The 12,719-nt window shown below is 37.5% G+C and overlaps 1 protein-coding gene across 11 annotated transcripts in view; it reads right to left on the reverse strand.

Annotated features, from left to right (window-relative positions):
* The window catches only part of IMMP2L (inner mitochondrial membrane peptidase subunit 2), an 866,964-nt gene that overhangs the window by 835,998 nt on the left and 18,247 nt on the right, over positions 1–12,719 (reverse strand). For 5 of the 11 annotated variants that reach the window (XM_039520115.1, XM_039520124.1, XM_039520127.1 and 2 more), the window contains exon 2: positions 592–710. The exons of 5 other annotated variants lie outside the window; for them this stretch is intronic. In XM_039520115.1, coding sequence (XP_039376049.1) covers positions 592–630 — 39 coding nt within the window. In that variant the 5' untranslated portion in view covers positions 631–710. The remainder of the gene's footprint in view (positions 1–591; positions 711–12,719) is intronic. One more of the 11 variants, XM_039520116.1, reaches the window with a different exon arrangement.

Here is a 12,719-nt window from a genome sequence, read left to right on the forward strand (position 1 = left end):
TAGGTCTTTCCGAGTGTAGCTTTGATTTGAGATCTACCATACCATCCTCTCACTAGAAGGGAAAACCTATAATGGCAGCAAGCCGTAACAGAGACCCAGTTTAGGAATATTTTAATGAAGTTCCTCTACCTGTGGGTAAGACAGGAATGCGTGCAAAATGCAAACAGTGCAACAAAGAAATGCAAGGCCTAGTTGCCCGAATGAAGCAACATCATAAGTGTTCTTTCTCAGGAGGAAGCTGCATTGAAGATGATGAAAGGAACATGTCTGAACATGCAGGATCTTCAGGCTGGTAAACTTTTTTACTTCATACTTCTTTCTTAAGGATTGCCTTTCTTCCTTCTGGACTATTCTTGAATTCCCATTTTTCAGCAAAAAATATAGTTGTTAATCTATGGTACTATCATTCTAGATGCAGTTGTGATAAAAAATAAATAGCTGAAATAGGCAGCTCTTCCTTTACAATTTCACCTTTAAAGTAGTACTGAGTGTCAGTGAATGCAATGAGTAATACTAAATGAGCAATATGGTAATAATAATTAAATAACTGCATTGACTTATTTTGTTTAGGAGACTCCATCCTCAACATACAGGATTCTGAAGACTATCCACCTTCAAGATCACCATCATTTTCTATAGTTTCAGAGTTATCTGCCAATGGTAGTGCTTCAGTCACATCATATATGTCACATAGCCACAGTATATCTCACCTGTAGCAAAAAGAAAAAAAAATCTCCATCATACAGGAACAACCATAGATAAGTTTGTGATAAGAAACAGAAGATTACAAAAAATTGCCCAGTTTGTTTATGCAACAAAAACTCTCCTTTCCATACGATTGAGAACCCACACTTCATTAACATGGTTCAGTCATTAACACCAGGATACAGTCCACCCAACAGAGCAGATGTCACAGGCAAATTTCTGGATAAAGTGTATGAAAGAGAAATTGAGCAGTGTGCAAAAGGTCTAGAGGGTAAAATTGTTAACCTGAGCAATGTCCACAATGAACCCTGTTGTACGTGCTTGCGTGACAACAGAAGAAGGAAATGTCTTCCTTACAGAAACGATACATCAGGAAATGCACACACAGCAGAATATTTAAAAGAAGCAGCAGTAAAAGCTATACCAAACTGTGAAACAAAATTCAAATGTCTAGTATGCAGCTTGGTCACAGACAATGCTGCAACTGTGTCCAAGATGAGAAGAAATTATTTAGAAGAGAGTCCCAAGCTAATAACATACAGTTGCAGTGCTCATTTGATGCACCTCCTAGCCAAAGACTTCAGTGTTCCAGAAATAAAGGCTAATGTTGTTGAAATTGCAAAAAAATTCCCTAACAACTACTTTGCAGCTGCTGCTCTGAAAAAAGTGAGAGGAACCAAGCTAATTCTCCCACAAGATGTGCGATGGAACTCAGTAGTGCACTGTTTTGAGCACTATACCAAAAATTGGTCTAATCTGATGACAGTTTGTGAACAAAATCATGAAAAAATAAATAGCCAAATTTCTCAACATTGGGCTTCAGAGAAATGTGGTACCCTGAAGCCTATTTCTGTAGCCTTTGAACAAAATGCAGGGTAATAGCTGTTTTATTGCTGACACTGTTGAAATTTGGAAGGAACTGAGTGAGATCTTAAAAAGAAATATGCAATGACAGAGTTAAATTACAAGCATTAAAAAAACGAATGGGACAAGCACTATCTCCAGCTCATTTTCTTGCAAATATTCTCAATACTTGGTACCAGGGTCAAACCTTAACTGCTGAAGAAGAGGAGTTGGCTATGACACGTACATCCAGCAATCATCCCTCCATAATGCCAACTACAATAAACTTCAGACCTAAGGGTGAACCATTCAAGAAATGTACGTTTACTGATGATGTTTTAAAGAAAGTCACACCAGTGAACTGGTGCAAGTCACTTAAGCACTTGGATTCAGAGACTGTTGAAGTGATAATCTCACTTTTAACAGCAGTAGCTTCTTCTACCAGTATAGAAAAAATATTTTCTTCCTTTGGACTAATTCATTCCAAATTGAGAAATTGTTTGGGACCTGAACAAGAAGGAAAGCTTGTGTTTCTTTTCCAGATTATGAACAAACAGGAAAATGAAGATGAAGACGACTGAGTTAGCTGCAGAAGCCAATACTTTAAGTTTCTCATGTTGACCTGGCTGACAGTCAATTTAATTTTTTTTTTAATATTTCATTTAACTATTTTAGTTAACAATTTTAACTAAAACAAACCTGATTTTAAAATACTTGAAAGTTTAACTAAATTTGAAAATTCATATGCTTGTTTTGTTAAAATATTATATGCTTGCCATTGAAGAAAAAAACCAAGAATACATAACACTGTTGTTTTAGTTAAATAAAACTATTTAAATGTCTGTCTGGTGATGTTCTCCTCCTAATACATCATGGCAAGAAAATCCTCCAAATAGTAATGATTAACCTGTTGAATTGGAGATATTTATGAAGTCATTGTGAGGTGAACTATCTGCTTCAATTACCTTTGGTAAATGAAATAACCAATCATTCATTTTCTTAAAAGTTTTCAGAATAAATCACTTTAAAAATGTATAGTGTGTACCTTCTAAAAATGAAACCTACAACTATCTGAGTTGTGAAGAATATGTACTAAGGTTATAATGACCAACAAGAATGCACTTTTACGTTGAAATCCATGATTAAATCGAGTTCCTGACTAGTGATTTAAATCAAATACACCCTGTATATGAATCTAAAAAAATTACTCAAAAATTAATGTTTCAATGGTCCCAAACTGACAATTTTCAGAATTATTTCACAAGAAATTTCAACTTTTCATTCTGATTTGGAACTTTTTAAAAAAAAATGGAATTTCCCACAGAATAGAATTTCAAGATCCCAACCAATTCTAATCATAACTATTTGAACACTATATGCACAGCTCATAGAGTATAAAGCCTAGTAAATTTCTAAGAGCAATGAAAGATAGTTCAGTTTCCACATTAAACAAATATTTGCAAGTCTGATGCACAAAACACAACTTAACGTAAAAATTCAACAACAAAAGATAGCATACCAAAAATACTTATAGAAAGATTAGATTAATGATGTTTCCCAAAATAAATAACGAAGTGATAATGGGTTTGAGCTGTTTTTGTTTTTATTAAATTTTACAGGAAAAAAATCTGCAGCACAATAAGAAAACACATTCTGGTAAAAAAAATACCTCCATGTAAATAATCACAAGAAGTGATTAATATTAGTGAGTAAAACAAAAGTTTTAGAAAAGTTTAAAATCTAACCGCCTTCTGTGATACCTGGATTTCAAAATTTCACGCTGGAAAGTTCTTCTGCTTCCTGAAGTACCATGAAGAAAAGATTATGTAGCTCTTAAGGCACACAAATAATTGTAGATTTTATGTCAGCAAGGAACTAGCCTAAATGAGGCTAGGGTTAGTGTGTCAATGGAGCAGGCTAGATATTTAGCCCTCCAAAGAGTCATTCGGGGGGGGGGGGGAGGAATAAAGTAAATAAATTAGAGGACTTCAAACAATTCAACCAACACAGCACATATTCTGGATCGATAACCAGCCAGTAGCACCTTGTATACATTAACAAGTCATAGCACATGAAAATGCTGCCGTGGAACAATTATTGAATAGCAGTAGACAGAAATAACCTGGAAATGTGTGCCCTTTTCATGGGGTTTACAATTAGTGCTGTAATTATCTTTTTTTTTTAATGCAAAAACAAGTAAAGGTAACTGATCACCATAAAACAGCAACCTTGCTAACTCGAGATTTAGTACAGAAAGCTTGTTTAAAACCACAACACAGCACAGAATAGCAAGGATCAAGTGTTAGTACATAACAGGTCAAAGTACTAAGAAGTTCACATTGTGCAACTCAGAGATTAGGGCAGATGGAGCACAGCATTATCTGGACAGAAGTGTTTGGTGCACAAAAGGTCCAAGGATTATAATGAGCCTCTAGTGGGTACTACAACATATGGAACAGAGATGCTATTTAGATTGCGCTCTACATATAAATGTTATTTTGATTTCCTATGCTTGCCTGCACATTAGAAGACACTGTTTATCAAGCAGCCTGCAGAATCCCATCAAGTAATATGCAGAAAGCCCCAAGTTACAATATATTTGCACATCTAAGCACTTAAAAATTACTCACAGAAGTGCAATGGGAAGTATAGCAGTAAAAACACAGTGTTAGCAGTCATCCACAAAGGAAAGAAAATGACCCCTGATGTTCTTTTACAAGAAAACATCTGGGGGAGAAGAGGCAAACAATCACAGCCTACACGTGAAACAACTACAAAACCAAAAATTGTATTAGTTTATTTTAAACAATCTGTTTCCTCCTCTCTTCTCCACTTAAATAGCTTGTTTAGGTCAAAAAACGAGTGACTATATTTACATTAGCTTGTAGCTTTTTATTTTATTTAAAGTTAATTTTGTAATGCGGTATTACACCACCGTGGGTTCGGCTCTGGGGTCTACAGTTTCAAGCTTACCAGAGTGAAAGTCACCTCTGCTACTTGCTTTAAATTTAGGCTATGTCTACACTTGCCAGTTTTAGCACAAAAAGTCAGGGTTTTGCACAAAAACTATGGAAATCCAATGGAAATCCGTATTTTCAGCGCAAAAATAAAACCACCCCAACAAGAGTCTTTTTGCACTGATGTGCCAGTAAAGACTCTTGATTGCTTTTACCAGTCTAATTGCCCTCCAGAGCTGTCCTACAATGCAGAGCGGGAGCGGCTGCTTTTTGAAACTCAGCAGTCCTGTCTGCGCCCCTCCCCTTTAGCGCCTTTCTGACAGCCGGTGCGGTCACTGCTCCAGTACACAAAATAAATCATTATTGTGGAATGCTCCTGCTGCTTCCCACTATACAAACAGAGGCAGACAGACAGAATCTGTCTGAGTCTCCTCCTCCCCCTGCCTCAAGACTGGTTGCTTCCGGCGGCTGTCACAAACATACATCCACTCCTGCCATAATAATGATTTGCTTTGTATCCTGAAGCAGTGCTTAGTGGGATAGCTACCACAGTGCGCTCCTCTCATCTACTATGCAAGTGCTGCATATGTAAACATGCTTTGACACCTGTGGAAAACAATGTGAACACAAACCAGCACATTTCTTTTAGCACTTTTCTGTCACCGACAAAACTGTCAGCGAAAAAATTCTGCAAGCCTTAGAGTCTCTAGGAACACAAAGACCAAGGGTAGTGACCACACATATATTCACAAGTACAAGGTTTAGTCTCTTTTACAAGTTTTATTAAAGTTACAATTAAAGTTATGAATATCCAAGCACATAGAAATTCTGTACAGACCTATGCACAAGTTAGAAATATAAACATACTCACATCTTTAACAGCAGTGTTAGGGTCTGATGGGACTCTCATGGTTTGATCATCAGTAGACAGATGGTTTTTCCCATAGGGAGCTCAATTTTCCCACTCTGGGCACCCTCTTTTATAATGAAATTCTGACTATACCTGATTTGCATTGCTGTACTTGGTGCATTCTGCAGTTTGGGTATGTGTTAGAAAAATGTGATTACCAGGTATCTTGTAATTACTTTTACTGTAAAATTTTCGCAGTATCACCCATTGGTACATCTCTTCCCGTAATCTTTGACCAAAGAAAAACCCAATGCCCTCTTATTTATGTCAAGCATTTCTTAGCTCCAAAGCCTAGTATGGCTAAGCTAAAATCTTTCAGGCCTCAGCCTGTAGGCCTTGAATTTCACTTAATTAGAAGGAATAATTATGTATTAGATATCTAACTACTGATCAATTTTATACTTCTAAAATCCTACCATTTAACTCTGTGTAACATACTAATATATATGACATTGCATGTATGTTAATCATAATCACACAATAAATGAACAAGAAACTAAAATCACTGACTACAATCTTATCTCCACAAACCAATGAAATGTCCGTTTTTTGGTCAGTTTATCAGAAGAAAACTAATTTTGTGTGTGTCAATGTCACAGTGGAAGCATTCACATCCATGTGGTTTGAAAGGAAAAAAGGGAAAGGTTTCATAATACAAAGTAGAAAAGAAAAGAAAAGAAAAGAAAAGAAAAGAAAAGAAAAGAAAAGAAAAGAAAAGAAAGTGATTTTGGTTTTGCTACATGCTGTGAAACATAAAATCAAGTGGAAAACAGAAGTTTTCTGTTTTAAAGTATGACTGGTCCAACTTGCGAAACTAGTAAATTGTTATTCTAGTAGCTATAATGAATGAGATAAATCTCATTGTTAACCAGTTACCTTAGATGAAAAAATGTTGTGGCCTCTTTACAACACTTTTTTTTAAGAAAGCTTGCCTGGTCACTCTATTAACCCCAGGTCACAGCTCCCAGAGGGAGGTCTTGCAGGTACCAAGCCCAGCTGGTTCTGCTGGGAAATCACAGTTGGTAAACAGGGTGCTGTAGCATGAGACCAAGTCTCTTATAGGTGGAATCCCATGATTCTCCCAAAGATAAGTTAAGGCAATAGGCCTAACACCTAACAAAGGGTGCATTCAGAGGCATGAGAGAGGGGTTCAAGGTGCAGCTAGCCTTGCAACTGTTTCAGCAGAATTCTTAAAGTCCATTTATGTAACATTATAAAAATTCAGCAAACGGAAGTCACCAGCAACCTTAAGGACTCAACATGGTCTAATCTCACAAAGACAAAACTTTGACCTTTTAATGGGTCTACAACACTACGCTGTAGCTACAGCATTTTACCAACCAGCCTCACTCAGTACACATGATGGGCAGTGCTCAATGAATGAGTCAGCTGCTCACTATTAGCCATAACAGACAGTTATCCTCAGTGGACCAGCTACTATAGGAAAAGTTCTGATTTACAAATAGATTTGACAGGTCTTGAACTCAGCTCCACAAGGTTCATGGGAGCAGCCATGTTCCAACCCTCACCTAGCAGCCTGCTGGCAATAGCTTACCTGGGACCCCTGAAGCTCAGCCCCAGTGTGAGGCTCTGCCCCTGATGTCCAACTGGCAGAGTGCCAGCGCAGCTGATTGGACCACTGGCCCTGCTTAAGCCAACAGCAGGAACAGGAAGCTGCCCAAACAACTGGGTTCCACTCTGCTCTTGACTGTATGTGCCTTTGGCTTCCTGCTCCTGCTTCCCCAGCTTGATTTCTTGGCATCCTGACTTGACTCTTGGTATTTGACTTGCAGTTCCAAACCTCCAGTTTCTCTCCTGCCTCTGACCCCACCAGTATCCTGACCCATCCTGATTCTGATTCCTGCCTTGTGGTTCTGACTGTCCAATATCCTTACCCAGCCAATTCTTGACTCCTGTCTCATGACTGCGGACTCTGGCTCTGACCACTAGGTCTGGCTGCCCACAACCTGGCTGTGACAGTGTGCCTAAATTGATGAGACTTAGACATACCCTTATAGGAAAAGCCTACACTGCAATTAAAATCCCACAGCTGGCCAACACCAGCTGACTCAGGCTTGTGGGATTCGAGCTAAGGCAGCGGTTCCCAAACTTGTTCCACCACTTGTGCAGGGAAAGCCCCCTGGCGAGCCAGGCTGGTTTGTTTACCTGCCGCGTCTGCAGGTTCGGCCAATTGCAGCTCCCAGAGGTGGCGGTCGCTGCTCCAGGCCAATGGGAGCTGCTAGAAGTGGCAGCCAATACATCCCTCAGCCCGCGCCACTTCTAGCAGCTCCCATTGGCCTGGAGCAGCAACCGCCATCTCTGGGAGCCGCGATCGGCCAAACCTGCGGACGCGGCAGGTAAACAAACTGGCCCGGCCCACCAGGGGCTTTCCCTGCACAACCGTCAGAACAAGTTTGGGAACCACTGAGCTAAGGGGTTGTTTAATTGCAGTATAGATATTCAGGCTTGGGCTGGAGCCCACCTGTGAGGTGGGAGGGTCCCAGAGCTCAGGCTGCAGTCTAAGGCCCAACATCAACACCACAATTAAACAGCCCCTTAAACAGAGTCAGTTGGCATGGGCCAGTTGCAGGTGTCTAATTGCAGCGTAGACATATCCATATAGAACTGAGCTCTTAGCCTACTTCTGTTAGAAAGGATCTTGTACAACCACTCAGTTATGCCTTCTGTAAAAGGAGATGAAGCTGATACTTGCCTCCCTCCTAGAGGAAGAGCATGAAGCCCTGCTCAATAATAAGGGCTATAATACTTCTGTGCACTTTAACACTAGTCAGCAGAAGAGATTAATCTAAAACTCATGGGGTGAAATCTTGGTCCTATTACCAAAACTCCTACTGATTACAATGGAGCCTGATTACACTCATAATTTGACTCCCAGCCAGTGCACTTTCTCCTGGGCCATTCTGATAAGAAGATGAGCAGAGACTACAGCAGCCAACCAGCCAAAAGGTTCTGTTTGGCTGCTTCAGGACAATGCAGAAGGCTCAGTGGACCATGATGGTATGTTCCATGCAACTGAAATGTTCACAAAATGAAGGCATAACCCTTTGTATGTTCTACTGTACATGTGCAAATAGTGATCTTCATAGTTAGGAACAACCAAATCTGGACATAGACTTTCCTGAGAATGGCAAAAGGCATCTCTCTCTGACAACAGGCATATTTCCCTGACAAATGACAAGTTCCACTCCAAACCACAGAAGTACTAAAGCTGTTCAAAAGCAGTCAGAACTTCTTTTAATATTAGAAAAATCTGTCTATTTTTCAAGATACTCTTTCTTCAAACTGGTCGAACCATCTTTTGTTCAAACTTTCCATAACAATTCAATCTCACGTCAAGACCAAGCGTAAAAATACAACCTAAAAAGTTAAAGTCTGATAAAGTTATAAGCAACTGAAAACAGGTGGAAAGTTTATAATGGAAAGTGTTAGTTAGCCTTAATATTGGCATTGCTACTGTTACACCTGTTTTAAATCACAAAAGTTAGTTGAATATTAAAAATTAACTGTTGAACAAGTGAAAATCTCTAAATCAAAATTGTAAGCATGTTTTTCAATTAAGTAAACAGATACTCTATATTGCATCACTTCTCATATGAAGTGGAACAATGAGATAAGAAACCCTACAAAATATAAGGGAAGTAGACATCCCTAATTTTTCCCATATTAACATTATTTTAATCTAAATGTAAAACTAAACATCAAATGATTTTTGTTCTAGTCTATACTTTACTGGAATCTGCTCTCACACTGCATAATTTGAATTACTACAAGTCAACCAGCCTTCCATAACAGGCAGATTAATTTCCTATCATTATGAACTAAGGACAAGTCTTCTCAGCACAATCATGATACAGGAAAATCAACAGTAAAACTTTTAAAGTTATAACCTTGTCAAAGGAACAAGAACCCAAACTGGAGTTCTGGAAAAGCAAACAGATGAATATTATGATCTTTGCGACACCAGGCCAACTCTACAAAAAATATCAGATTTCAGATCAAATCAACACAATGAACATTAGGCCTTGCCTGTCACTGATTCATTACTGAAAATACAATTCACTAAAGGATCAATTCTTCTGCTAAAGTAACATCACTGTATCCCATCCAGGCAAAGACTGTCTGTCAGACCCACACATTCAGAAAGTAAATGGATCGGGTTGTGACTACTGACTGGGAGGAATTGCAAGCAACAAAGTAAATCTAGGACAGGGGACGGCAACCTTTCCAAAGTGGTGTGCTGAGTCTTCATTTATTCACTCTGATTTAAGGTTTCGTGTAATTCATTTTAGTGTTTTTAGAAGGTCTCTTTCTATAAGTCTATAATATATAACTAAACTATTGTTGTATGTAAAGTAAATAAGGTTTTTAAAATGTTTAAGAAGCTTAATGTAAAATTAAATTAAAATGCAGAGCCCCCCCAGACCGGTGGCCAGGACCCGGGCAGTGTGAGTGCCACTGAAAATCAGCTCGTGTGTTGCCTTCAGCACGCGTGCCATAGGTTGCCTACCCCAGTCTAGGACATGAATTTTACCCTGCTAGACAATCATCCATTTCTAAACAACCAGGTTTATCTTTGTGAGGGGGAAAACACAAGGAGAGAAAAAACAGAATTTCTAGTGAAGGTTACTCTCAGACTAGTTACCCTTTTTCTATTCTAAGCTGAGGTACTCGGTGTTTTAAGCACAGCAAACCATTCCCAAGCACACATACATGCCAGGAAGAAAAAGCATAGCAAATCAACTAATTTTCTGCAACCACTGAGCCATGAAAAATGAGCTATGTATATTAGCAGGATATTTTTATATATTATCTCTTTTTTTAAAAATAATCAATTTCAGCTTTCCATGCAAGTCAAAGAATTAATGTCCTGTGCATGCACACTTACTGGCCAAGCAAAGTTTAGCTTTCTCAGGCTCCAGGTTAGAATATTTTGGACTAAGCTGAGATCTATTTCCAAAATATAGAAAAATGTATAGCTTTAAAGATAGAGTAAGATAAATCTCTGTGTAGTTAATGAATGCATTCATAGACATCACTTTAAGTTACTTCAGTTTTAGAACAGGTTTAGATGAACAGCATGGCAGGTATGTCCTATTACACTTGATTTGATTGTTTTAATGTCATCCTTTAAGTTGATTCAAAACATACAAAATAGGTTAACAATTGGGCAAATGAATGTGAAGTGCCCCACTGTAAATGCCAGCAGCTGTTGTGTTTTGGCTTCAGATAGACATTGTAAATGATATGTTGCATCTCAATACATTAACTTTTAAAATATATTTACATTAATGCATATAACAAACCTTTGATTTCTATCCACTCTTTACATGACTCTACTTCCCCTGTAAAACACTTCTCCTGCCCCCCCTCCAAGTAGACTCCAAAAATTCAGCATTGTCACACAATTCGCCATTACTCAAATTTAGGCAAACTCAAAATGAAACAAAAGCCAAATAGTGAATACTTCCCATTTACCTTTGCTTAAATAAAAATAAGTAAATATTCATGAAGCATAAATAATCCTTGTTAAAGAGAAAATGAAAGACTGCCATCTCAAAACATGAAAATCTCCAAAACAGACTTTTCCAGCACATTTTGCAACAAGGAACAAATCTTAGCATAACATGAGAGAGATGGGAAGTTTCTGAATTCTCCTGGGTTTATGGACAATTAATATCTGAGAAGATTAACGCAAGCCTCTCTCCTGTACAAGTGGCCTACTGGGATCAATGTTTATGATAATTTAATAACTTAGTAAATGTTGTTACATTTATTTTAAAAATTGTACCAAAGGAAGAAAACAATGAATGATGCTTAAGTTAGATGGCACTTTCCATTTTCAAAGCAGTTTACAAAAATTAACTAGTCCTCCCAGAACCTCTGTAATGAAGGAGTTGGGGTTTTTTAAATACTTTTTACCAACATTTTACAATGGGATAAACTTGAGGAATATAGAAGACTAAAGACAGAATCAGAACAAACTCACTAAAACATATTTTTCATGCACCATGCAACAAGATATCAAGGTACAAATTATTACTTATGCTAATGATGCCAAATTGACTGCCATACTATGGAACTCAGTGTTTCTGCAGATTAGTTTCTTAAGTCATAAGATTGTATCAAATTTTGATTTTTTTTTTTTTTTAATATTTCCTTTACTGTGACTCATTAAATTTTACCCTTGAACATTAGAGGGCACTGTGAGACTGCAATAGCAACCGCAGTGCATTCTGCATAGCGGTATTTGCTGCCATATTGATTTTGAATCTGATATTCATGGCAAGACGCATGCTTTGCCAGTTGCCATAACCATTTCCTGACATTGAAGGATAAATGTACCTTGCTCAAGTCTAATAATTAGTAGTAACTATTCTTTAGGAAATGTATGATACTAACTTTGCAGAAAAACATATAACAGAATTTAAAGAGTCCAGAAGTTATGTCACTGACATTAGAAAGAAGGCAAAAGCAAAGAGCCATTGATTATTTGTAAATTGTAAATATGTTAGATGGACAGCAAGCATTACTTTCACAAAGCAAGATACATTATCCTACTTCATAACATGGGAGATGTTGTATTCTCCTTCATATCAAAGAATCAGCATAACAGATCAGTGAGATTCCAGCTAAGAGTATTTGATCTTCTTGATGCAGATGACAGAATTTTGTGCATTTTTTTGTGGAAACATATATAACTGTTAGAACTACACAATTTTCCAAATATTTTAGCTCCTCTAACGTGTATGCCAATCTATTCAAATCGGCTGTATTCTCAACTGATGGTACAGAGTCTTTTTTAAAAATAAACCAATTGTAAAACAAAGAAATACATGTCTGTACATCCAAGAATATTCTACTCTACAATGACTGAAATGAAGCTGTTTGATAACTAATTAACAGGAAGTTTTCATTGTTCAATTTATCTAATCATTATAATTCCTAATATGTATCCCGTGTAAATAAATATTATCAATTAATTTAGTTCTTTCCAATTATGATAAATGTATCCTCAAAACAAAGGAAGCAATTGCTTAGAAACTAAAGACTCAGCCTGCCAAGTTTAAAAAAAAAAAGGGGGGGGTGTCAAAACAGCCTCTATAAATAACATCAGTTAGTAGGGAAAATGTAGTCTTCAGACACTAATTAGAATTTTCACTATGCTTAATAGGTCCTGAAGGATCTTATAATGCAATGCTGTCCATCTGACATATTGAAATATCTTTTTTAAGATGAAAACCCACTGTTGAACCAAAGGCAAACTAGAAGATATGGATATTTCA

The sequence above is a fragment of the Mauremys reevesii genome, linkage group 1 (assembly GCF_016161935.1).
Source record: "Mauremys reevesii isolate NIE-2019 linkage group 1, ASM1616193v1, whole genome shotgun sequence".
Taxonomy (NCBI): Eukaryota; Metazoa; Chordata; order Testudines; family Geoemydidae; genus Mauremys; species Mauremys reevesii.